The following is a 23,449-nucleotide window of genomic DNA, read 5'->3' as shown; positions in this document are numbered from 1 at the left end:
CACAACAGCTTATGGAAACTTCCCGAGAATCCCCAGCCCACCTTCTTCAGCGCGCGATCTCCGTCTTCGCCATTGGCCGACAGTTTCTGGATCGAACAAGGTGCTGTGGCTTGAGATGTTGAGACATCAAGGCCAGGATGAGTAATGCATCTTCTCCTTCATAGGTTGAACAACAGTCCTCTTCAATGTATTCGAAGAATGCTTCCAAGGGTTGTGTAGAACTGGGATATGCAGGATATTTCTTCCACCCCCCAAGCGAAAGGTATCCTTAGAAACGTTTGGTACTGGTTCCCTGTGACTACTGTTAATAGGATTGTAGTTGTCTTGGGAAGCTCGAAAAGGGCATCGGAAAAAGAAAGCTCTGAAGATGTGTCCGTTCGGCGATAGATTGTGGGCAGGTGGTGACCGTGGTATTCGAAGGAACATAGTCCTAGCAGTAATTAACCAAGCTCCGCCAGCGTAAAGATCAGATCCATGAAGTATTCGAAGAGGCACAGGAGCCTCCATGGTTACAACAAGCCGGCCGGCTCAGATGCAGATTCGTAGATGCTTTTTAACTATAGAGTTAAGCGGCAGATCCTCATTGATGAGGTGTCGGGAAACCGTAATAATTATTTAGCTGCACTGTTGCGTCGAACAAATTGGGCAGTCCAACAGGCGAGAATTCTGATTGACGGCCCGAGCCACCCATCAACACATGCCATGGGTGGATTCTACCCCACAACAATAACTTTTCCTTTCGTTCCAGACAGCCGACGGGTTCGACTCCCATCTCTTTAAACCATCTACGGATTCCGTTAACGTATCATATCGGTGGCATCTAACAACAAGCACCTTGTGCTCATGTTTGGCACAATGTAGTGAGATTGTTTTCATCATTGCGCGTATGGCAGACTCTGCGCGGAGTATGGAGTATGATTTCAACTCGCACGGCTGACCAGGACAATCCCTGCCCTGTCAAAGTTTTGCATCATCCTTTCCTGTTCTCCAGGCCCCTTGTCCCTTTGTTCCTTTGGATCCTATTGGGAGGCAGCGGGATTTGGCCACTTGCTCGGCTCAGACTTCCATTTTGACAAGGACAGGTTGAAGAACAAATTTTGAGGCATTTGCATTCGAGTACATTATCATTCTCTGAAGGAATTAATAGAAAATGGATTACTAATGGTAAAAAAGCCAGCCACACGCATCTCAAAACTCGCCTCTTGCTAATATGATAGACAGGAAGAGGGTATATGAAAAATAAACATATGAAGCGAACTGGGTAAGGATTTTAGGTTTAGGGAAAATGCGACCAGTCATCAAAGATTTAGGCGCAAAGAAATTTGAGCTTTGTGCCACGACCGTATTCTCCTTGACACCAAAACATCAATTGGTGTTCTGGAATTTGGACGATGAAAATCCTGTTCAGGCCTTGGATACACCTGCATGCTCCTCTCTACGCTGGTTCACATGTCCAGGCGCATCCAAGTGGTACAACTCAGGACAAACAGCGTGCTTTCTCATCAAGATATACCTCTTGAACCACCATGGAAGCACCTTGGTGAGCTGGTACTTGGCGTGGGTTCGCGTCGGCACGGCAAAGACGTAATCAAGTTCTTCGAGGGTACGCTGCTTTGTCTCAGGCAGGAAGAGGAAGATGAGGATTAGCGCTACAATGTTCAGACCAGCGTAGAAACCGAATGCACCAGGCGGTGTGAACGCTCGGATCAAACGTTTAAAGGTAAGTGCGAGCACGGACGCCCAAAAGTTATTCGTTGCCACAGCCCAAGACATACCGATTTCACGATGGGACAGCGGGAAGACTTCAGCAGAGTAGGTGAAGGGAACTGGACCTTCACCCGGGGAGTAGAAGGCTGCAAAGAGGTAAATGAAGAAGGCGATGAGGCCGAGATGGGCCTTGCTGCTTTCTGGGATGAAGAAACACATTCCGGCAGCCAGTAGTGTCCAGAACATTTGAGGGAAGGTGAATAGGAGGAGTCCTCGACGGCCAAATGTGTCGATAGTCCACACTGCCGGCCAGGCGAAGAGGAAATTTATCAGGCCATATCCGAACGAAGCAAGAAGAGCTTCGATGTTGGAAGCCCCGGCTTGTTCAAAAATGGAAGCGGAATAAAAAGCGATGATATTGACTATTCAACAGGACCTCTGTCAGGCCATTCTCTACTAACTTTATCAGGGCAATCGACTTACTTCCACACATTTGTTGGGCGATCATGACAATACCCGAAGCCTGAGTTGCACGTCGGATGCGGGGGATAGTAAACAGTTCAATGAACCGCGTGAGCATATTGTTTCTCTTTGAAAGGCCAGATTCTTCAAGAACGACTTCTTCATGAACGAGCTGAGCATGAACATAATAAAGATCTCTGGCGGCTTGCAGGGGGGTATTACGGAGTCGAAGAAGGGACGCGTATGCTTGTGCATACTTGTCTTTCTTGAGGAGCCAACGAGGTGATTCTGGGCAGAAATAGATACCTAGCACGAGAGGCACAGCTGGAATGAACGCAGAGCCCAACTGCAGTCGCCAGGTGATTGCTCCAACGTTGACAACAGCCAGGTTTGCGCAAGTTCCTAGGAAAATTCCGAACGCCGTCCATACTTGCCACGACATGACAAGACCACCACGAACATTGGCAGGCGTATTCTCTGCGGAGAAGACTGGAACAGTGACCTCTTTCAGACCCATACCGATCCCCAGCATAATACGGCAGACAACAAGTTGCGGCCAATTCTGCGTGACAGCAGATCCGATTGGAGCGAGAAGACTGAAAATCGCGGCGATAAAGATAGTGCCTCGACGGCCGATCCAGTCATTGATGGGATCCGAAAGCCAGCCAGCGCTATCGATCGTCAGAATGAGCCTCAAAACGGTGGTGATCCCAATAACACAATTATACTCACAACAGAGCGATAGAAATGTAGGGAATCGAGTTGACAAATCCCACAATCCATGCATTCCGATCGCAGAGTGCCTCATCGGAACATCCTGAGTCGGGGATATTAAATTCAACCGGGAAGGAGAGATTGGCACCGTTGGAGCCTGTTGCGCATGTATCAGCAAAGTGGCGCAAAGTATACTTGGCCCTCAAATCCACAAGCTAACTATTTACCTGTCTGATCCCAGCCTTGAATAGCTGCTGCGATGGAGTTAAGGCCGATGGTGTAGTACAGAGCCCATGGGTGTCTCCAGCGATGGGTCACTTCATTGCGCAGAGCCTCCCGATCGGACTCATCAAGCTCGGGGATGTTCTCGAAGTCGGCCGGATTTTGGGCTACCAATGCTCCCTTTTGGAGGAGTGGCAGGATATCGGTCATGTTCTTTTTGCTTGCAAAATTTTCAACATCTCTGAGCAATTGGTCCTTTGGGATGTCGCTCAAGGGATTTCGAATCCTGTGGATACATTATCAGATTTGTATTCCTCGCGAAGTTACTCATCTTTTGATGGAGATTTGATCTATCCAGTTACGCACTCCCCAGTAAGGTTTTGAGACATTGCTGCAACGCTCTCCCGGCGGTCGAAGCCGCTGACGGAGTCATGGCTGTTACGGAGGTTAGCTGCTGGGTCCTAACGCCATTGCGGACGGGTTCGACGCACCGAATAGCTTCCTTGTCAGCCATTTTAATCAAGAAGAGCCAGGTTGCTGACGACTGGTGGGAGCAAGATAGAAAACAGAAAGGAAAAGGGTAGGGCGACCACCGGCGTCAACGGCAACCAAAGCAGTTGAAGCTCCAGGAACAAGAAAGACGGGAAAAAAAAGAAAAAAAACAACGCGGCTGGAGCAAGCTATATGTATGTATTTACATTTGTACGTACTCCGTACGTACAGTACATATATTCTGTGGTTCTGGGCTAAAAGCAGCCTTTCTGCCGCACTGATCCCTGTCGGGTTTAAAGCTGAACCGAAGAGGATGGATAAATGAAAGAAGGCGGGATTGTTACATACACTGTATACGGAGTATGGAGGACACAGGTTACCCAACCATGGTCCGCGAATAGAAATTAACGCTTCCCGCGCCTTCTGGAGAATTTCTTCCAGGTTGTGGGTGTCATTACAGCACCAGACCGGTTGGGGGCCAGGGCTGAGAGCTCTGGACAAGCGCACCATGGAAACAACTCGGGATGTACCGTTCTCTGTAAGGATTTACATGTCGAACGCACGGCGGCTCATGGAGAGGGACAAAACCCTAAACGGCCCTGAAAGATATGGGAATGTTTTCGCCTTCTATCCCTTCGAATCTGCTTCCTAATGATGTCTCTGTACAGGGAACCTTTCCATAACTGCTGGAGACTGCTCCATACGGAGTACAGCCCACAAAGAACATCGTTTATTTGTGAGCCGCAACGCTATACGGGTTTCGGTGTGGCGGCTCATGGCTAACGCCAAGGCACAGGGGGGTGGCGTGACGGTTGGTTTGCGTGAAGAGAAGCTTCTTGTCCCCATCTGTCTCCGGTCAGATTTTCATAGTGGCCGGCATTTGCAGAATCTTGTCGCTGGCCGTTTTTGGGCGATCAGACATATAGCATATTGCTGTCGAAGGGATGCCTTTTTTTTTTGGTACTAACAATACAGTACAGCATCTGTGATGTCGTTACAAAGTCACAGCCCAACAACCCCCGCACGGATCGCGCCGAATGACTGCTCCACTTCCTCAAGGCAAGGGTTAAACTGCTAATGACAGCCATAAGGCAGATTTCGAGTCCACGCCTCGCAACATCCCTGAATGGTTAAAAGTCGCACGCTTGGAACTGACTGAGATTCGTACATGGAACATAGGAGGTTCAGAACTCCGCACGAGAACTTTCACCGAAACTTTTTGACCTCGCATGCAAGGGACAAGCGTAACTTTTCAGCCTTCCAGATTCCTTTTTCTGGCGCTTTGTCGCTTGGCGGATTTAATTCGCCATGTTCGGAATAATTTCTATTTCGAGCACCAGTACGGAGTACTCCGTACTCCGTAATCATTGGTCTTTTGTCCTTTTACTTTCTTTTAGGCAATTTGGCGCCCCGTCACAAATCAAATGTATGTACATATTTGAACGCGAGAGACTGACGCTAAGAAATTAAGCTTGGCCGGGGAACACACCGAAACGGAAACGATCGCCGTTCCCGGCGTGGAGTGACGGGTGATAAGCTCTAGGTAGGCTTAGCGCGAGCTATGGCCCACTTCTCTTCTTTGTTTGGCTGAATGGACTATTATCACCGGTCTCTGGCAAGCTTCGTCTCTTTCATGCTTGGATCCTTTTCTGAAAGGTATAATATTACTGTGGAGTACTAGCGGATCGCAGAGGAGCAAATGCCGAAATATCCCTCAACCACACGAGACCTCTACCTTTCATGGGGAAAAGGGCGCGCAAAAATGAAACCTTCGACGAGGCTTCTTCAGAGTATTTCTTGCGTGGGGTGAATATTAACAGTTGTATGGAGTCATTACCCTGGTGGTTGGGCTGAACTGGAAGAGAAACTGGGAACTTGGCTGTGGTGAGGCCATGGCCCCGGAACACCGAGGGGATAAAGTCCTGTCAGGCGACCCGACTTTATACATATGGACATGCATGTTATGGGGCTAAGTCTCCGCCCCGTGTTCTGGGTGTCTTTGAAGTTTAGTTTTTTGTCTTTATCTGTTGGTAATGCATGCCCTGCGTATTTCGATGTCGCTGAGATTCGTTACTTCTTATCACCCGAGACGGATCTGGATGCCCGGGAATTGGTCCAAGTGTTGCTCAGAAATGCAACCCTTCGGGGCTCCTCCGTCCGTGCGAGATGGCACACACTGGCATGTGTACTACGTGGGGAGTACATGGATGACGGTTTTGGTTCAGCACGCGGAGTAGCTTCCACTCAGCAGAAACCAAGTGTCTTGGAAACATCAAACCGCAAGCAAGCTAACCCCCTGGTAAAGTATCATAATCACATGAAGTTCGCTCAGCCTAGTTTGTGCATGGCGGCCGTGAAGATTTACATTGAAGCAGATAGTCCGTAGACATTGCGCAGTTTTTTGGAGCCGCCACCGATGCTAGAACAATGACATTATTCGGAGCGAATCTTGCAACAATGTAGCGACAAAGTCCTGTAGACCAATGCGATACGAGCCATGCTGCGGCAAGGCGGTTTTCTCGGATCTCAATGCCGCAATCAGATGGAGTTCTCTCGGTTCTCAACTTACCTTGCTCTACTACTCGGAATTCGAACTAACAAACCTCTCTATGCTACTTTTTTTTTGGTCGAAGGCTGAGGGCAACTACGGAGCATGTAGTGAGTACGTGTGCGTACTCCAGCATTGGTTGCTCAATCCTATGTATTTACAAATTCTCTCAAATCCCTATCGTAGAGGGAACGAGCTTCAGTTCAACCGAGAAACCTGCTCCAGATGCCTTCCAGAGCTGTTCTTGAACCCGATTTAAAGTTCTGTCCCTCACTTGAAGCAGCACTGGTCAGCGATCATCTGTCGCGGCACATACGACTATGGATATTTCGTATCGCCCCTTTGTGGATCGCGGGATTCAACGGTACTTTACGCCAACAGAATTGTTGACGAAAGGTCTGTTCCTTTTGACATATATTGGATCTGCCCGATCGATTGAATCTGAGGGCGGCATTGGGGTACCAATAGATGGATTGGAGAAGAGGTGCGGGCGGCGAAGATGCAATTTGTGCAGTACATATGTACTCCGTACATACAGTATGGAGCACTTCCCACAGAGGGACATGTAACCGTGGATTATTGGCCTCATGTTCCTGAAAACAATGCCTTTGTATACATGAAACAAGCGAGTGGTGTCGGGTGGATAGTATTGACGGGGCTGGCGGTCTGACAGGCGATTAGAAGCACGGGGGGGGAAAAAGCCCATCTAGTTAATCATAATGCATGGCAGGCCATGTAAGCACGCCGGAGAAGGCACTAACTAGTTATGTGAGGAGAGTTTTGTCATTATTTTCCATTGACGGAGTCTTGGAGCACCCAAATCGCTAACCAGCAAGTAAAAGGCGCTTTCCGTTCTGGACTGTCAAGTCGAGACAATTTTGCCTTTGTACCTTGCATATCCTAATGGGCACAAGGTTTGGGCCACAAAATTCAAGTCTTAACTGTGATGTCTGTCCGTTGCTTGTGGTGTTCAAGCCTCCAACTTTCTACCGTTATTGGACAATTGGCCGGTTGTCAAGTTTATGTTTTAGGAAATGATCCTGCGCGATGTCGTCCTGTGCTTCATTCTCAAACAAACCATTCTGCTTTCAATCACCGTAACATTTCATGCAAATGGGTTTGGAGAACTCATCGACACAAGCTATGATAATTCATCCAATACTTGGAAAAGAACCCGCAGTGGCTGAATCGGGCCAGACGAGATGGCGCAGATCCCGTAACGTTAAAATTTGCAATATCCGTTAACTGCCACACTTTAAAAAATCCCGCCCATCATCACTGCGTCCGCTCTCATCGCGTCCCTCGGGGCATATGGAGAAGATCTCATCGGTTGGCTCAAGGAAGCTGAGTTTCCGCTGTAGACTGTGGATCGCCGTCCAGCGCCCGCGGGATGTGAGCCGCTGCAGAGTTTACATAAGCAGTTGCCGTGCCAGCAACCCGGCCTATTTACGTTTAGCTGATTCAAGTACGGAGTACGGAGTACTCTGTAAGCCGCTCAACGTCCCGAGCATATCTCTCGAGTCGGGATGCCAGGCATCCAAATGGAATAACCATCGCGTCTTTTATTTTCATTTCCTTTCCCTGTCAATTCTTAATTTTTTATATTGTTTCTTTTGGAGAAATAGGTTTTACCGACAATACTCATAGGCGTCACTTAGTCGCGACACGGACATTCCAATGGAGGCACTTCTAGCGCATTCTTTTGACTATCTATCATCGTATGATCAGACTAAGATTCGCAAAGGGCTGCGTCAAGTCGAAGGCCTACTTGCGCAAATATGTTTATCAAGATCAAAAGTATCAGCATCGGAAAAGCGACGGTCGATGATTACCCTAGGAGCCGCGCCCCCTCTGCCCAAATCCTTGAGTGAACTCTGCGACGACCCGGCGTTTAGGGAGTTTTATAAGCTGCAGGAAGGGTTTCAGTGGAATGGTATATATATATATATATATATTTTTCTCTTTCTTTAGTTTATTTATTTATTGTTTCAGTTGGAAAATAATCTCCGAGACTGACTTGTCGGATACACCGGGATAGTTGCATTACGATTGATTTCGTGCCTTGAACACCTCCTAGGTCGCGGGAGCAATGGTGCTAATGACCTCTTGATTATTGCTGCTCTGGATTTAATACAAGGTGTCTTGCTCCTTCACCCACCATCTCGTGCTCTATTCGCCAGGGAAGTTTACATGAATCTTCTCCTCGACCTCCTCGAGCCCGCCAACTGCCCCGCAATTCAGTCATGTACCCTCCTTACACTCGTCACCGCTCTCCTTGACAACCCCGCGAACACACGGACGTTTGAAGAGCTTGATGGCCTTTTGACTATTACATCGCTGTTCAAACTGCGCTCTACGTCGCGTGAGGTTAAGCTGAAACTCGTTGAGTTTCTATATTTTTACCTTATGCCCGAAGCACCCTCGAGCCCTTCGGCAGGGTCAAATGCGGGAATCCTGGCTCCACCAAAGGGCGGGGGTAAGTTCTCGAGGAGTACAAATGGAGCTGGGGATACTGGACGCGACGGCGCCGCCCAAGACACGAAAACCACGGAGGAAAAGCAAGCGCTACTGGGGAAATATCTAAGCAACGTTGAAGATCTCGTGGAAGATTTGAAAGAAACTGCACCGTTTGGCGGGACGGTGTACTAGGTGGATGCCCATATTTTTTCGGGTTGATTTTCGTGGGTGAATACTTAAGCTGTTAGTACCATTTGCGGTTCTTTGATGGTTTTGGATGCTGCTGCGAGCCTGCGATGGCGTTTTGAGGAGTATGGGGGTTGAATGTATGATATGACTTGACGTGTCGCCGGAAAGAGATCTGTTTCAATATCAAGGTAATTGCTGAAGACTGAGCACGGAAGAGTTTCCTCTCTTGTTTCTTCCTCGAAGAACTCATGAGGTACATGATGTTATATATTGGGTGATGGTTACTAAGCGGTTCTATGGTGTAGCGGTTAGCATAGCGGATTCTGATTGATTTCGGAGTCTTCCGTTGACCCCGGTTCGATTCCGGGTAGGACCTGAACAGCGAAGTTAACTTTTTTTAGCCTGTCGGAGGACGCCGCCTTCATTTTTTTTGTTTGATCTGATAAATTCTTTACTTGACGCCAGGTATGGTAAAGGTCTGCGTGGAGGTGAAGACTCTCATACTTTTTTTTCTCTACCAAAGGAGGATGGGATACTCCGTATGGACCGCCACCTTTTCGATTTGGCCCCTGCTTTGGCTCCGTTTTAGATGCAGGACATCCATGTGAGCATAACCATGACTCAGAGCCGGGTGGGCTCTTGTCGATCGTATTCATGGCTGGTGGATATATAGGTTACAAATCATCAAGAGTCTAAGACTCGAGGGCCGAATGGCAAGATTCCCACCCGGATATTCTGTCCATTTCAGATATAAGCTGCTGAGAGCCCTAAAACGAAGACGAGATAACGACGATAAAAGAGCATTTTCTACTTGTAATAGCCTGATTGCGCCTCGTCCAAGTTGAATAAACCCTATCTGATACGAAAATGGTATCCATGATTTCCAATTCTGCCTTGCCTGCATCGCCTTCTCCTCCCCGAGAAATCAAATACCTTGACACAATCGAGGCATATGACCAATGGGCAGAGGTAGCTACATGGCCTTTACCACCATACACAACACCCTCGCTAAATGTCCCTTCTCGTACAGGTTTACGACACAGATGGAAACTTTCTCCAGCGTCTTGACACGTTGGAACTGCAAACTCTACTCCATTTCTTTCTTTCCCAAGTTAATAGCGCTGAATCTCCACCGAAAATCATCGACTTAGGTTGCGGGACGGGGAGAAATACTCTTTCACTCATCCGTGCTGGTGCGGAGAATCTGAGAATTATAGGACTCGAACCGTCAAATAAGATGCTGGACGTCGCTCGTAAGAAGACCGCCGAATATTTCGCAGAGGCACTTCGTTTCGATCCTAACGAGGCGAAGGATAGAGTTTCGTTTGAGACATATAATCTCTTGAAGGAACCCATTCCGCCACTGTCGGCGTTTGGGGCCAATGGTGTCATCTCGACTTTGGTGTTGGAACATGTCCCCCTCAAAGAATTCTTCAAGGCCGTTGCTGCCATGCTGAGGCCGGGAGGAGTTTTATTGTTGACGAATATGCACTCTGAGATGGGAGGGATAAGTCAGGCCGGGTTTGTGCATCCAGAAACTGGGGTTAAAATCAGGCCAACAAGTTATTCGCATACGGTAGCAGAAACCCTCGAAGAGGCGAATATAGCTGGATTTGAATTGGTTGGAGAATTGAAGGAAAGCAGCATAGACGAAGAGTTGGCGGAGAAGCTGGGACCACGCGCGAAAAAATGGATTGGAGTGCGGGTCTGGTATGGTGGCTGCTTTAGGAAGAAATGAAGAATATCATGTTTAGAATCATTCAGCAGATATCGTATACAGGTGCCCGTATCTCTCCATGTATCGTACAAAGTATATTTCCCACTCGTCTATAATAACCGATAATTCTATCATCGCCGTAAGATGCCACGCTCAAAAATACCCTAGAAGTATGCTTCTAGTAGTCGTTGTCGATGCTTCACAAGGTTGTCGTATCGCCTCAAGTGCATTTCCAGGGGATTATGTTTCCACCCGAGCTTTTCATCCAATATCAAATGGGTATATGCGAAAACACTCGCGTCGAATAAACCAGGAGTTTCTCTGTTGAAAAAAAACAAGTTACTTCCCAGCAGGATAGATAGGGATTCGAACGCATTGTTGGCCTCTGCCATTAAGTCATCGACATCAATATAAGGCGAACGTTTTAGAAGCTCTTTTCTCGCAGCATCCTGTAATTCTGTGGCTATGGCCATTCGTACAAGGAAATTCGCAGTGAAGGGGTTGACATAAAGCTTGCGCGCGACGGAGCTGAAATTCAAGGGATCTAGATACAAGGTGTAAAGCTGCCGTTCCGTGTTAGAATTCAGTCGAAACAATTTGAGGCAAAATCTGGACTAACCCAGGCATTTCGTAGGCGATGGTCCAGAAGTGAAGAGTATGCGTCAAAGCGCATGTCAGTCGGTTCCTCTTCCTTAATGCCTAATTGCTCAACTGTCCATCTTTGCAGCTTGTTAGATGGTATGGGGTTTAACGCTTCACTCGACCCACTCGATTGGGCGCCGGGGAGAAGGAAAGGAAGAGATCCGGTAGGAGAGGCATGATTATTTGAGGAAATTATCCGAAATCTTATCCCAGAGAATTTTAGGTAGGCCTACACCATTGCCGAATTTTCAGCTATCATAGCGGAATTGGGTTCGAAGAACTGACCTGCCATTTAAGACACTGGGGATTATGCGAGGGAGCGGACTGTTTGCAGCCCCGCGCATTTGAGAACACATATAAACGATGTTCGCTGGAGTCCGGTAGTGATCGTGAAGGAATCGCGTTCGCCGGGTATGTTTTAAGAGGAAACTTGTCGAAAACGCGCTTGATGGGTGCAGGGACTGAGGGAATCCATGACCTGGCTCGTTGAAGGGACTCTAGTCTTGGAGGTGCATCATCGCCTCCTTCCGACATTGTCATTTCATGTATGGTTAATCCTATCAACCGTTTGATTTGAGCGAGAATGCGAGCTCCCAACAAAATAACCTTCCTGGCGACGCCCAGAGGTCTCACAGCGAGACTATTCTGCCACTTTTCACCGCGTATGCAAGCAGCTTCGGCAATCAACGATGGGGCAACACCGTGTGCTGTTTCCGTCTTTCGACCTCAGATAAGGGGTTTTACAGATCTATTCTGGCAGCTAATTTCTATATCATACTCGAGGCTTCGCTTGAATACGCTTAAAATCAATTCTTTCGCGCTGACCGCTTGTCAAAGTGTAAAAGACCTGAACTTTAAATTTCTGCATGACCCGTGTTTTTGCTTGCAGACTTTGAAGGATAAAGCTCCCGAACTCCGTTAGCTATGCCACAAGGTCACGCTCCGTCTGAGGCTCCAAGAAGCGCCCTCATGTGCAGCGGAAAGGGGCGACCCAGGTTCGGCGACAGCAGCTCAAGACATGGTTGAACCCGGGGGCAAGGCGCGCTTCGTTTCTGCAGTCCTTGAATGCGGCCCAGCTGCTTGCTTCGATAAAGAATCAAGTTTACCACCGAAGCGTGCAGTGTGATGTCCTTTCAGCGTGCCTCCGTTCGCGGGCTATCACTGTTACTGACGCCGAGGGCGTTGCTCAAAACCCGGGAAAGACACACTTACGAGAGAAGAAGGGAACATAAACGGTCCAGGCCCTTCACGAGCCTAATCTAGTCAGGGTTCCAACTCCCAAGGTCACTGGTACATCCATATTACCATACCATCATACAAATCTCAACTTTTTTGTTCTCATATCTCAACAACATTGTTGAATATAGACTTTAGAATTTATATGTAGAGTATATAGACACTTAATAAACAGTCTTATCAATTTTATTTATTTTAACTCTCTTATTTGTAAATTTACTCAATTTACTGATCACACGGCGAGTCTGGTGCCTCAAATGGTTACTCTTGGTGCCATTTTCTCTTTCTCAGTCTTACGCCGAGCCGACGGCCAAACGAGGCCGCTTTTAACTCACTGAGTTCGACCCAAGGCAATACTTACCTCTTTCTAGTATATAAGCAGGCTCCCGCAGGTCAGAGAGGCCGTGTCTTGATACCCCAAGCCCAACCGCGAAGAGAACACCAGACAACATGGTACAGGGAAGCAATCTCCAGTCAACAAGAATATCCGTGCTTCCCTAAGAAGCTCCTCAAAGTCTGTTTGCCAGAAGCGGGCTGAGTTAGCCAAGTGATCGGTTCCGCAGTCTCAGCAGAGTCTGAAAGCGCCTACCGCGCCGCCAAAACTATGTTCTTTTACCGCGGTGAAAAAACATCCCTTCTGGTTACTTTGGTTTAGAAAAACACCCTGTGAGTATAATGCGGCTGTCTGTATATCCGTCGACGCTGGATTGTGTCAAAGAGAGTGAAAGTGTACCTGATAGAGTTGGCATTGATAACATGGAGGGAAGTCTTTGTAGCTTAGTCTTCCATCATTGCTGATGTTGGAGAGAGTTATCAATATAAATGAACATATTGATAGACAATGAGACCATTTTATCCTCAACCTTCGGTCATCTTGCTCAAGCACCCGATACAGAGCTTGGAGCTCACCATCTATCAACGGACAGATATCTCAGACTGATTGTGAACCCAGCCGCTTACCCATCCATAATCGTCCTCGTCGATTTGTGAGCCCTCAACGCTCACAGGGTCTCCCTCCTCATCGTCGTCATCGTTGAGGTAATTGTCACAAGGCTCAGCGGCTCCACTTAATGCCATGAGACGCTGCAACACCCACTGCATGTCTAGTATCCGCACATCTGGCAAAGGGAGATTATCCGGATCGGGTGTTTCGAGGTGTATTTCGTCGCCTGAACAGATTTTGCGTTCGGTGATCACATTCCAGGCTTTGAGGTTCCGGGGCAGTCCAGTGAGATCCTCGGGAATGGAAGGGGTGTCCATGATGTCCATTTCAACCGAAGTTGAACGCCTTGGGAGCCAGTAAAATTTCAGTGTCAGGCATTTACCGTCTTCAGACATTTTCACAGGCTGTAGAGCGAAGAGTCCTTTTGTATGCCAGCGATGCACGTGTGGAGCGAAACACATCAGGTTTTCTAAAACTTCGGTTCCTCGCTGGAAAACCGCATTGTACCATGCATCGACACGTTCTTGGGACCAGAAAATTTTGAGTAAGTTCCAAAAGCTCTTATCCTGCTTGTCACTGCCCATAGAGAAGGGAAAGATATGGGCGACATCAATGGGGTCCGGATACTTTGTCAGAATGCACAAGGCCCCATCTCTTCTGCGGCACTATGATATTGTTAGTGGGAATTTTATCATCAGTCAGAGAAGTGCTCACTTCTTCTTTGGCGATGATCGATCGAGGCTCATTATCCCCCTGCATTCTTTTCGACATTGTCGGTTTGGTCTCGACGTCCCCCACTTTACACTTCACACCGCGAGTTGGAGTGGTGATCATTGTTACTGATGTTGCGGGCTGCAATTCAGATTCCTGCGCCTCTGGTTGGTCGCTTCTCGCCAACTGTTGCAGTGGGGTCGATGGCAAAGAGGCTTTGGATCGTACTGAGGGAGTGGATCGAGGACTTGACGTGGTCGATTTCGAGCGGTGCCGTTGAGACCCTGAAAATGAAGAGATATTAGCTGAGAAAGTTCCTAGAAAAGGTTATTGGAAACACACACTGGCGGACTATTACGCCAAGGTCAAAGTTCTCGAGGAAGGACCGGTTGATCTCGAGCTGGGAAGGGTTAACTGGCGCCACTTTTTCTTCCAGAGTCGAGATATCGGAAAGCCATAGACAAGCCCAGGCCGTTGGAGACACGGTACAATCCAGAGTGTCTTTCAATTTACCCAGCAGCATCTGACGTTTCTCATCCTGAAATTCAACCTGTGGTCCAACAGAGGTGGCGGGTAGATCCATCAGGGTGGACGACGGGTTGTCACACCAAGGAGGCAAGGTAGTGTTTTGCTTCAAGAGAAACGGGGAGCTCGGCAGAAAACACCTGTATGCAGAAGACCTGAGCAATGAAGGTGCAATGATACGGGCGTCGCTGACAGCAGGATGTCAAGTGTGAGTGACGTGAAAATGGGAAACACAACAGTGGCGGGTGATCTTATGATGCACAAACATTTGGGGAATTGCGCTAAGCCGGATTAGGATATGCATGGCTGCAGGCCAAAACTCGCCAGAAGATTTTTTACTTACATGTCAGTAAAAAGATAATAAAATAACTTTTACTATGTTAACTATTAATGTAATCCACAAGCGAGCGAAATCCGCAAGCGAGCGAAAGATTAAATTAAGGCATCCCAACTAACTAGAATTTAACCTGAAATATCTACACTCAACAACCCCTAAATAGATTAAATTACATTGCAATAGGACTGCGGCAGCTTCTTCTTGTATGGCCTAAAATATGGCAGTTTGTACACCTTGGTGGTGCCTGCAAACATGATGCAGGCTCTGAGGCTGTGGGCTCAGAGAGTTGAGCAACTGACTGTTCAACAGGTTAAGCAGGTGGAATGGCAAGCTCAGCAATCTCTTCTCTAGTTAGACCTCCTCCACATTGAATTCAGTGCTTAGATCTTGTATGTTTTTGCTTCTCTTTCTCATTTGCAGCAAATATATTCTGATATTGCTTCTTCATAATAGTGGCATTGACCATTCCATATTTGCAGGCCTTGATAATTTGGTCAAATCCTTCTGTTAAGCCCTGGGGTGAGCTCTCAAGCCCCTGCTCCATAAGATTCGACCTTATCCACCTGCCTATGCAATTGCTGGGGGTTGTGAGGTGTTTGTAGGATCCAGGATGACATCAAGTTGCTAGATTGGCTAGCTGGGGGAGTAGGGGTTCAGAGTTGAATATCCAGCTGCTGAAGAACCTGATCTAGGTCAAATGAGGCTATTCCAGTAGCCATGAAGCCACTTTGAATGTTCTGAGCCTTGAAGGCCTCTATAAGAATAGGCATCCAGAAAATCTGTCTTCTTAATAGTGTTGATTCCAAGCTGCATTCACTGTTCAACTAGACTGTCATATGCCCGCTTCAAAACTGCAAAAACACTCACATCAAGAGGCTGCAAGAGGTGTGATGAATGTGCTGGCATGCACAGAGGAATAATCTTATTCTCTTTGCAGATATAATCAAATTCTGGAGTAAGATGACTGCTGTGCCCATCCAGAATAAGAAGTATATGAGTGCCAATGAAGCGGGGTACGATGGGATGCCTCGTCAAAGTAGGCGAGTTGGTTGAGATGGTGAGAGCGCAAGAAGGATGAAAAATCACAACATAGTAAGAATGGTAATGGCTGAGTAGTAAGAACAGAGAAGCATGCCTTAACAGACACCTAAGCTTATAAGAAATAATAGTACTAAAGAGCCTGTACTAATACAGGCAGCTCTAATAAGAAACAGTAGCAAGCTTTATAAACAAGAGATCTTCATATTCTCTAACTAATAACCAGACTAGCAATAAAGAATAAGTGTGTAGAAAAGTACAAAGATGCACAAAGATATTGAGTAAGATGCAGAAGCTATAGATAATTTATATAGCTTAGAGATAGTAGCTGGAGAGATTTTGTGTCTTGGACCAGAACAATCTTTGTTCTAATATAGTATCAGAATCTTTACTACATTTTCTTCTAGCTTTCAATATTGGTATCCCCTGACAACAGGCAACATCTGAAACAAAACAAAGACAATTTAGTAAAGAAAATAAGAGACTAAGAATTAGTAACAATTTGGTAAGAAAAGAGATAGAAAATAAGAATAAAGAGAGTGACAGCAGTAATTTCTAATAGTGATTATCATAATTCTCTTCTTCCATCAAGTTCTCAGAAGAAGAAGAAGGCTAAACTGATACTGGATTAATATTATTGTGCATATAATATTAATAGAATTTGTTACCAAAAGCTTTCTTTTCAATTTGATATATCTTGACAATAGCATTCAAAGCAATTCATGTGGCCTTTAGATACTAGTTATTAATAAAGTCCTGAGTCTTCTTCTCTTCTGATCTAAAGAGAGTATCAAGCTTCTTAATTACTATAAAGTTGTTCCACCTAATTTAGTCTATCAAGACATTCAATATAGCTTCTAAGTCTTGCAATTGAATAGCAGTAGGAAATTGATATGGAACTGATGTATAACAGTTTCAATGGCCAGAAGATGATGATGGCTCTGAAACTAGATCTCTATATATGGTGGAGAGCTGTAATCAGATACTAGCTTTATTAACTTCAAGATGTTCATGATTCTTCTGAATTACCATATACTAGAATAGTATAATATACTGAATCTTTTTGCATGAACTGTAAGCTTCATGGAGCAGCAGAGGGCTTGTAATTTGAATATTGTCAGATTTGCAAATAATATCAGTTTATCTAATACTAAATTTTCTTTTATCATCTTTAATATACATTGTATTCTTAATGCAGTGAATATAGCTATCAGTAAATAAGCCTCATTCTTCAACTAGTTCTTACTAATTCTCTAGATAATTATGCATTTCTGGCAAGATTTCTGTGCAGTCATCAAGCTTTTCTGCCATTAAGATCAAGAATTCTTGTATTATGTTAATACCTCTTCTAGTAGTAATAGCATCTGAAATATTGACATCAATATGGCAAAATCCAGTTTTATCCCCTGGCTTAGCATACTTGACATAATATGGATAGGAGATTAATTTCCAAGCATGGTCAGATCTTGTCAGCATATAATATAAATAGTACACAGGGTTCTGGTGCATGAGTTATTAGCCAATACTGTAATACATTGTTCTCAATCATCTGTAATTGTTGTGATCTTCCATTATTTACTGATGATAGTAGTACATATTGTATTCATTATTGATTCAAGTGAGTACTGTAGTGGTGGCATCTTATAACTTATCATTCCACCAGTATATTAGCTGAAGAATAATAACAGATCTAGTGATCTCCCATTTCTTCTGAAGATTGCTGGTGGTGAACTTGTTAACTTCAGTAATCTGTGTGTATCAGTTAAAGTCAAACATTCTCATGTTTGTGACCAGAGAGATAATTAACTAATGTTTGAATTTGTAAATATCTAAAGCATCTTCAGCTCTAGCCAGTCTATTTATCAAATGGAACCAGAGGTAGATGCTGTTATTGATCTTGACTGAGCTAATATTGCAACAATTTCTATAAATGTGAGCCAAATGGTTGAGAAGCTTCTCTCTATTAAGTATGTGAGTCTGTAATCTGAGTTTTGAAGCTATTAGTTTTGCATAATTATAGTATAGATAGATATCAGCTTTCTTATCACTAAATACCTTTTCTAATTGCTTCAGAATGCAAATAAGCTCCAATTCTGAACATATTTTAATACTCTTTATCTTTTGCAGAAGTTGCTGTTCAAATCTACAGTAACAGCAAGTATCAGAGCATACTATCATGACAGATTCTTTATGCTCATGTCAAGATATCTCTTCATCACTTTCAGAAGAAATAACAGACTCATCATTATCATCTAAGTCTTGAAGAGTTTGGTGTACTAACATGACTGCAATTCTTTCACTGCAGCACTTCAGAGCTTCTGATTAGCTGAATAAATTGGCCAGCACACTGGTAAATCCAAATGATGACTGTAATTGGCCAGTTTCAAATTCACACAATCTAATTAACATTATGCTATATATAGAGGCTCTCAACACATTACAGCTATGTGGCATAGGCATTCCACTCATTGGAATATCTCTTAATAATCTTGAAGACTGCAGTTCTTTCAGTAGATCTCAGAGACTGCTTGCAGTAGAAGAACTTCTAGCAATATTCTGAATTGAATATTAGAAGCTAGATAACTGTAGAAGAGCCAGCAGCTGTAGAAAATCATAGTTACCAATAGTAAGATCTCATCAGCATAAAGCATCTCTTGAAGAAAGTTCACATATACAGTTAACTTCTTTATCAGCTGTAGTATAATTGTCTGGCAATATAGCTAAGCTCCAGCAATATCCAGCTTCTGTAGTATCTAGTCTTCAGAGTACAGTGCTGTTAATATTATTAGCAAACTTATCCCAATTCTTGTAGACATTTAAAGTATGGCAAAACTTTTGTGCTGCCTACAGACTTTCTACTTTTAATTATATAGTATCAATTCTGTCAATACTCCATATAGCAACAAGTTTATTCTTGATCTTTTGCATATTAATGCAATATCATTCAACATTCAGGGTAATCTTTCAGACATCATGAAAATTAGCTTTGAAATTGGCATGTGTAACATGTTATCAAGCTCTGGATCTTTCAACATATTAATAGAAATAAGCCATTAAGTCAGTAATCATATCAGTTACTTGCATCAGTGTATTCATTAGCTTGATCTGTAGGCTGTAGCAATAGTGCAGAGCTTGATTATCAATGTATTTCATAGCTGCTGTTAGATTATTGAAGAAATGGCCATCCAGATTAACTTCACTATCTCTGATAACAACCAGGCCTTGGTTTTCAGGTGCAGGAGCTAGAGAAGGCAAGTTGCTTCATCCAGCCATTTTAAAGAATATCAGTAATCTAAAAAGAATTGCAAATGTCAGAATAACAAAATAGAAGACAAGAAGAAGTATTAAAAATGTTGAATCTGTAAAAAGAATCAAGCTTGAATGTAAAAGACAGTAGAAGTTTCAGAAAAGAAAAATCAGTCTTTAAATATCTTTTAAAAAATTCAGAAAAAGTGAAGACTTCTGCAAATAATAAAGAAAGAGAAACTTTTCAAATAAGCAAGCAAAAACTTCACTTTACAGATAAATAAAAGAAATCTTTCAAAAAAGCAAGCAAAAACTTCATTTTTGCAAATAAAATACAACAAATTAAACATCTTGTAAAGATATAATAACAGCAAAGCTCCAGTCATCTGGTATAACAGTTAATAATTGTGTTTGCTTCATTTCTTCTTGATCATTTTCATTTTTGCTCTCACTCTGATCTTAGTCATTTCCTCTATTTAAGAAGCTAACATTCAAGAAACTGCTAGAGAAATTATTAGACTGGCTTCTTGTAGCATATCTTTAAGAAACATTCTCCATCTCTTTATCTGAATCTGCTGAACTATCACTGAGCTGCTTTATTTCAGATCTTATAAGATACTTCTTTAATCTGCTTTCTGCAATAGATTCTTTGATTTCAGTGCCATCTAACTTTTCAAGATGATAGAAACCTAGTTCTTGATTAACAGACTTAACTCTATAGAGTTCTAGTCATTAAAAGTACAGAGTATTGTTTCTAGACATATTCTGTTCTTTTTTGATATTGTAAAGCAAGACAAGATCTCCAGATTGAAGAGAGTTGATTCAAATATTATAAGTATTATTAAAGTATTTCTTATTCTTAGTATGCATTCAGAGCTGATGATATGCTGCTTCCAGAACATTCTCATCTCATTATTTGATTTGGTGTGCACATATCAGAAGAAGATCTTCAGTCATTCAGATATTTTACTATAAAATTATTTGTCAAGTGAAAATCTCAAGTTCAACTGAAAGAACTGCCTCCTGGCCCATTAGCAATCTATAAGAGGAGATACCAGTACTAGCCTTAGTTATCATTTAATTCACCATCAGAATTACAGAAAGATGTTTAATTCAATCTCTTTCAGTACTATTAGTGGCTTTAGCTAATTCATCAGTCAAAGACTTATAATCAACTTCTACTATATCATTTACAGAAGAATTATAGAGTAAAATAACAATGCATTTGATGTTAAATTTCTTCAGTAAGGTCTTCACAATATTCTTATTCTCTGGTTCTCCATCTATAACAAATTTGGCAGACAGGCCCCATCAACAGATGATATTCTCATAAAGAAATTTGGCCACAGCTTCAGCTGTTGCTTTCTTCAATACTCTAGCTTTTATTCATTCAGTAAAGTCACATCTTACAACAATCAAATAATTTCATTCTCAACAGAAAGACATGTGTTTGATATTTATTTCAACTTTCTTTCAACAGATAGAAGTCCAGGTAGAATAAAGCTCTTCACTTAATCTTTGTGAATCTTTTTATTAATATTAAGAACAGTACTTTACATAAGCAGACACATCTTTATATATTTCTGACTATCAGTATTGAGCTTGTAAGGTAGAGTATGTTCTCTCTCACTCTTTATAATCAAATTTGTTGTACATTATATGTAAAATTTGTTTATATTGTTCTTTATTGTCCATAATACATCTTAAAGACACACCAGATTCCACTTATCTAAATAATTGATCAGCCTCCACCACATATTTAATTGCTTTTTTTCAGAATCTTGTGTACTCTTTTCCTTTCATACTCAATAGTTTTGATAGAGTGATTAGATATCATGTAATTTTCTCCAATTCTTCTGAATATGTGAAGTCCAGTATTCTAAGATCTTCACTATTAAGAGCTCAGCCAGCTAAAACTCTTATAGAATTTATAAAGACAAACAGATCTTTATCTTCTTCAGATTCAGATTGTTCTTCAGTATCTAGTTCTCAGCAAGACAGTCCATCAGCAGCTGTATATTTCATTCCAGGAACATGTTTAACAGTAAAGTCAAAGAGACATATCCAAGCTATTCAATTAGTAACTAAAGCTTCTGGAACATCTGTAGCAGTTCTATTAAGTTGGGTGACAAAAGTTTTTGCATTGATTTCCAAGATAAAGGATACTCTATAGATATGATGTTGAACTTTCTTGAAGACTTTCAAAACAGCTCTGCATTTTCATTTGCCAGCATTATATATTTTCTCTGAATCATTCTATACTCTGGATTCATATTATACAGAATGTTGAGCCTTTCATTACTTCTGAATAATGCATTCTCCTCATTCTAATTTACTGGCATCAACAGTCACAGTAATAAGCAAAGAATCTTGTCCATAATTAATTAAAAGAATGATAGAGAATGAATATAACTTTTTCTTCAAAAGCATAAAGATATCATTTTGCTCTTCAGTTCATAATTATATAATATTTTGTTGAAGCAGATAATGTAAAGATTCAGTTATCTAACTATAATACTCTATAAGTATTTGGAAATATCTAGCAAGCTCTAGAAATTCTCATAATTCTGTAACACTTATAGAAGTAGGCCAATTTGCAATTTTAGTCATCTTAGTTTTCTCAGATTATCATTTATTATAGTTGCAGATCCATCCAACAACATTGACTTCAGATATGCAGAATTGAGATTTGACATTAGAGATTCTAGTTTCAGAGATTTCAACAAGCTATAGAATATAGTTCAGATTCTGCAGATGATTATAAATAAATCTTCTTATTTCTGGAAGGACTTCAGTTTCATCTTTAATACATAATTTCTTTACTTCAAGATTATCCATAAAGACTTGAGCAATCTCTAGAAAAACTTCTCATATAATCTTCATTATCCTGCATTAGACTTGAGCTGGTGAATTCATTGCCCCTTGAACTAAAGTTATATGGCAAAAGAGCTCAATAGAAGTTGCAATGGCTGTCATATTTCTGCTCTCTTCAGCTAATGAAAAATTATCATATCTAGAGAACAAGTTACATAAGCTAGCCATAACAAGTCTGCTGAAGTCTTCAGCATATTCATTAATATTAGAAGGAATAAAAGCATCTCAAATAGTAACTTTATTATACATATGTGCTGCATTAACTAAACAATATTCATCTTTCTGTTTCTTTGTGACCAGAAAATAGAAATTAATATATAAATCATGGCAAGACTCTAATATTTTAGCTTCTAATCTGTTCTGAATGATTTTAATTAGCTTATCATGTAGAGTATGAGAAATTCAGTAAGTCTTAGTCTGCCAAGCTTCATGAGACTCTGTCTTAATAATCTGCAAAGGCAAGTATTCAGAATGAACACCATATAAATCTTTGAATAACTACATCAACACCTCTTCACATTTATAAAGAACTGATATGAAAAATTTCTTCTCCCAACTTGTTAGTTCAAATTCAATTTTGAGCTTCTTAATTCTCTTATTTATTAGCTATTCTTTAACAGGAAAAGACACAATTCTAGACCTAATATGGTTATCAAATTTACAATTAAACACAACACATTTCTTCTCAGAGTAATACTTATTTAAATAAACATTCATCTAATTATCTAGGTCTTCCAGTTTGCTTTCATCAGATTTTCCAGGTGCTAATGGTCTTATCTTATCAGCTTTCCACTTATAAGCAGTGCACACTCTCCAGACTTCTGAAGAAGACAGCCTGATGTTGCAGCCACTATTAAAAATATCAACTTGACACAATTTCTTCATGACAAAATCATAATTTTTGTTCAGAGATGCATAAATTAATTGAGCACTTCATGAAATAGATTTTTGAATTAAGCTGGAATTAATATTATATGTATAATGTTTGCAGTGAGCTGTAATACTGTCTGGATTGGGAAGCAGAGAACAGAAAATTCAAACTCCTAATACAAAATTATTCTTGTTCTCTGATTGATTCATTTGATTCACCAGCACACTGGTTAATTTAATTAGACTTAGCATGCTTTTGAATTCACCATTGCTGGAATTATATTTCTTCTTATCATTATAGTCATTAACACTAGTACTGCTGCTAACACTCTCAACTTCTCTATTCTTTTCAATCTTCTGATCTTCAACCTCCTTATTATTAATTCTTATACTCATCATCTTTGTTGCATTTTCTTCATTCTCATCAGGTCTTGTATCTACAGACACCTGCCTGATTAAATATCTATTGAATTGTTTAAATGATTACTGTTTGATTTATCAGTTGCATATCTTATATTA

The 23,449-nt window shown here is 42.5% G+C and overlaps 6 protein-coding genes and 1 non-coding gene across 7 annotated transcripts; 4 read left to right on the top strand and 3 right to left on the bottom strand.

Moving 5' to 3' along the window:
* Positions 1-1,168: 1,168 nt before the first annotated feature.
* CIMG_05949 (sugar porter (SP) family MFS transporter) lies at positions 1,169-3,619 on the bottom strand (the record flags this gene model as incomplete). Its single annotated transcript, XM_001242052.2, has 6 exons — positions 1,169-2,129; positions 2,191-2,840; positions 2,902-3,040; positions 3,111-3,391; positions 3,472-3,540; positions 3,597-3,619. 6 exons carry the CDS (start codon positions 3,617-3,619, stop codon positions 1,405-1,407), a joined length of 1,887 nt encoding a protein of 628 aa, XP_001242053.1. The 3' UTR covers positions 1,169-1,404.
* A 1,926-nt stretch (positions 3,620-5,545) lies between these two features.
* On the top strand, positions 5,546-5,983 carry CIMG_05948 (uncharacterized protein; the record flags this gene model as incomplete). The annotated part of the gene is made up of 1 exon (XM_001242051.1): positions 5,546-5,983. The coding sequence occupies one exon, from the start codon at positions 5,546-5,548 to the stop codon at positions 5,981-5,983; it is 438 nt and encodes a 145-aa protein (XP_001242052.1).
* A 1,675-nt stretch (positions 5,984-7,658) lies between these two features.
* Positions 7,659-9,024, top strand: CIMG_05947 (cell division control protein 14). Its single transcript, XM_001242050.2, has 2 exons — positions 7,659-8,078; positions 8,184-9,024. Exons 1-2 carry the CDS (start codon positions 7,823-7,825, stop codon positions 8,792-8,794), a joined length of 867 nt encoding a protein of 288 aa, XP_001242051.2. The 5' UTR covers positions 7,659-7,822; the 3' UTR covers positions 8,795-9,024.
* Positions 9,025-9,081: 57 nt separating this feature from the next.
* CIMG_15044 lies at positions 9,082-9,167 on the top strand. The gene has a single exon. It is a non-coding gene; the product is annotated as a tRNA-Gln (tRNA).
* A 102-nt stretch (positions 9,168-9,269) lies between these two features.
* On the top strand, positions 9,270-10,587 carry CIMG_05946 (methyltransferase small domain-containing protein). Its single transcript, XM_001242049.2, has 3 exons — positions 9,270-9,395; positions 9,465-9,760; positions 9,822-10,587. Exons 2-3 carry the CDS (start codon positions 9,659-9,661, stop codon positions 10,527-10,529), a joined length of 810 nt encoding a protein of 269 aa, XP_001242050.2. The 5' UTR covers positions 9,270-9,395; positions 9,465-9,658; the 3' UTR covers positions 10,530-10,587.
* Positions 9,903-11,868, bottom strand: CIMG_11639 (mitochondrial outer membrane protein). Its single transcript, XM_012358625.1, has 3 exons — positions 11,436-11,868; positions 11,128-11,379; positions 9,903-11,071 (listed from the first exon to the last, which is right to left on the bottom strand). Exons 1-3 carry the CDS (start codon positions 11,682-11,684, stop codon positions 10,673-10,675), a joined length of 900 nt encoding a protein of 299 aa, XP_012214048.1. The 5' UTR covers positions 11,685-11,868; the 3' UTR covers positions 9,903-10,672.
* Positions 11,869-12,502: 634 nt separating this feature from the next.
* Positions 12,503-14,763, bottom strand: CIMG_05945 (uncharacterized protein). Its single transcript, XM_001242048.2, has 3 exons — positions 14,383-14,763; positions 14,044-14,324; positions 12,503-13,994 (listed from the first exon to the last, which is right to left on the bottom strand). Exons 1-3 carry the CDS (start codon positions 14,621-14,623, stop codon positions 13,302-13,304), a joined length of 1,215 nt encoding a protein of 404 aa, XP_001242049.2. The 5' UTR covers positions 14,624-14,763; the 3' UTR covers positions 12,503-13,301.
* Positions 14,764-23,449: the final 8,686 nt, after the last annotated feature.

This window comes from Coccidioides immitis (assembly GCF_000149335.2).
Source record: "Coccidioides immitis RS genomic scaffold supercont3.2, whole genome shotgun sequence".
NCBI lineage: Eukaryota > Fungi > Ascomycota > Eurotiomycetes > Onygenales > Onygenaceae > Coccidioides > Coccidioides immitis.
Note: the sequence above shows the minus strand (reverse complement) of the source record. Positions and strands in the feature narration are given on the sequence as shown.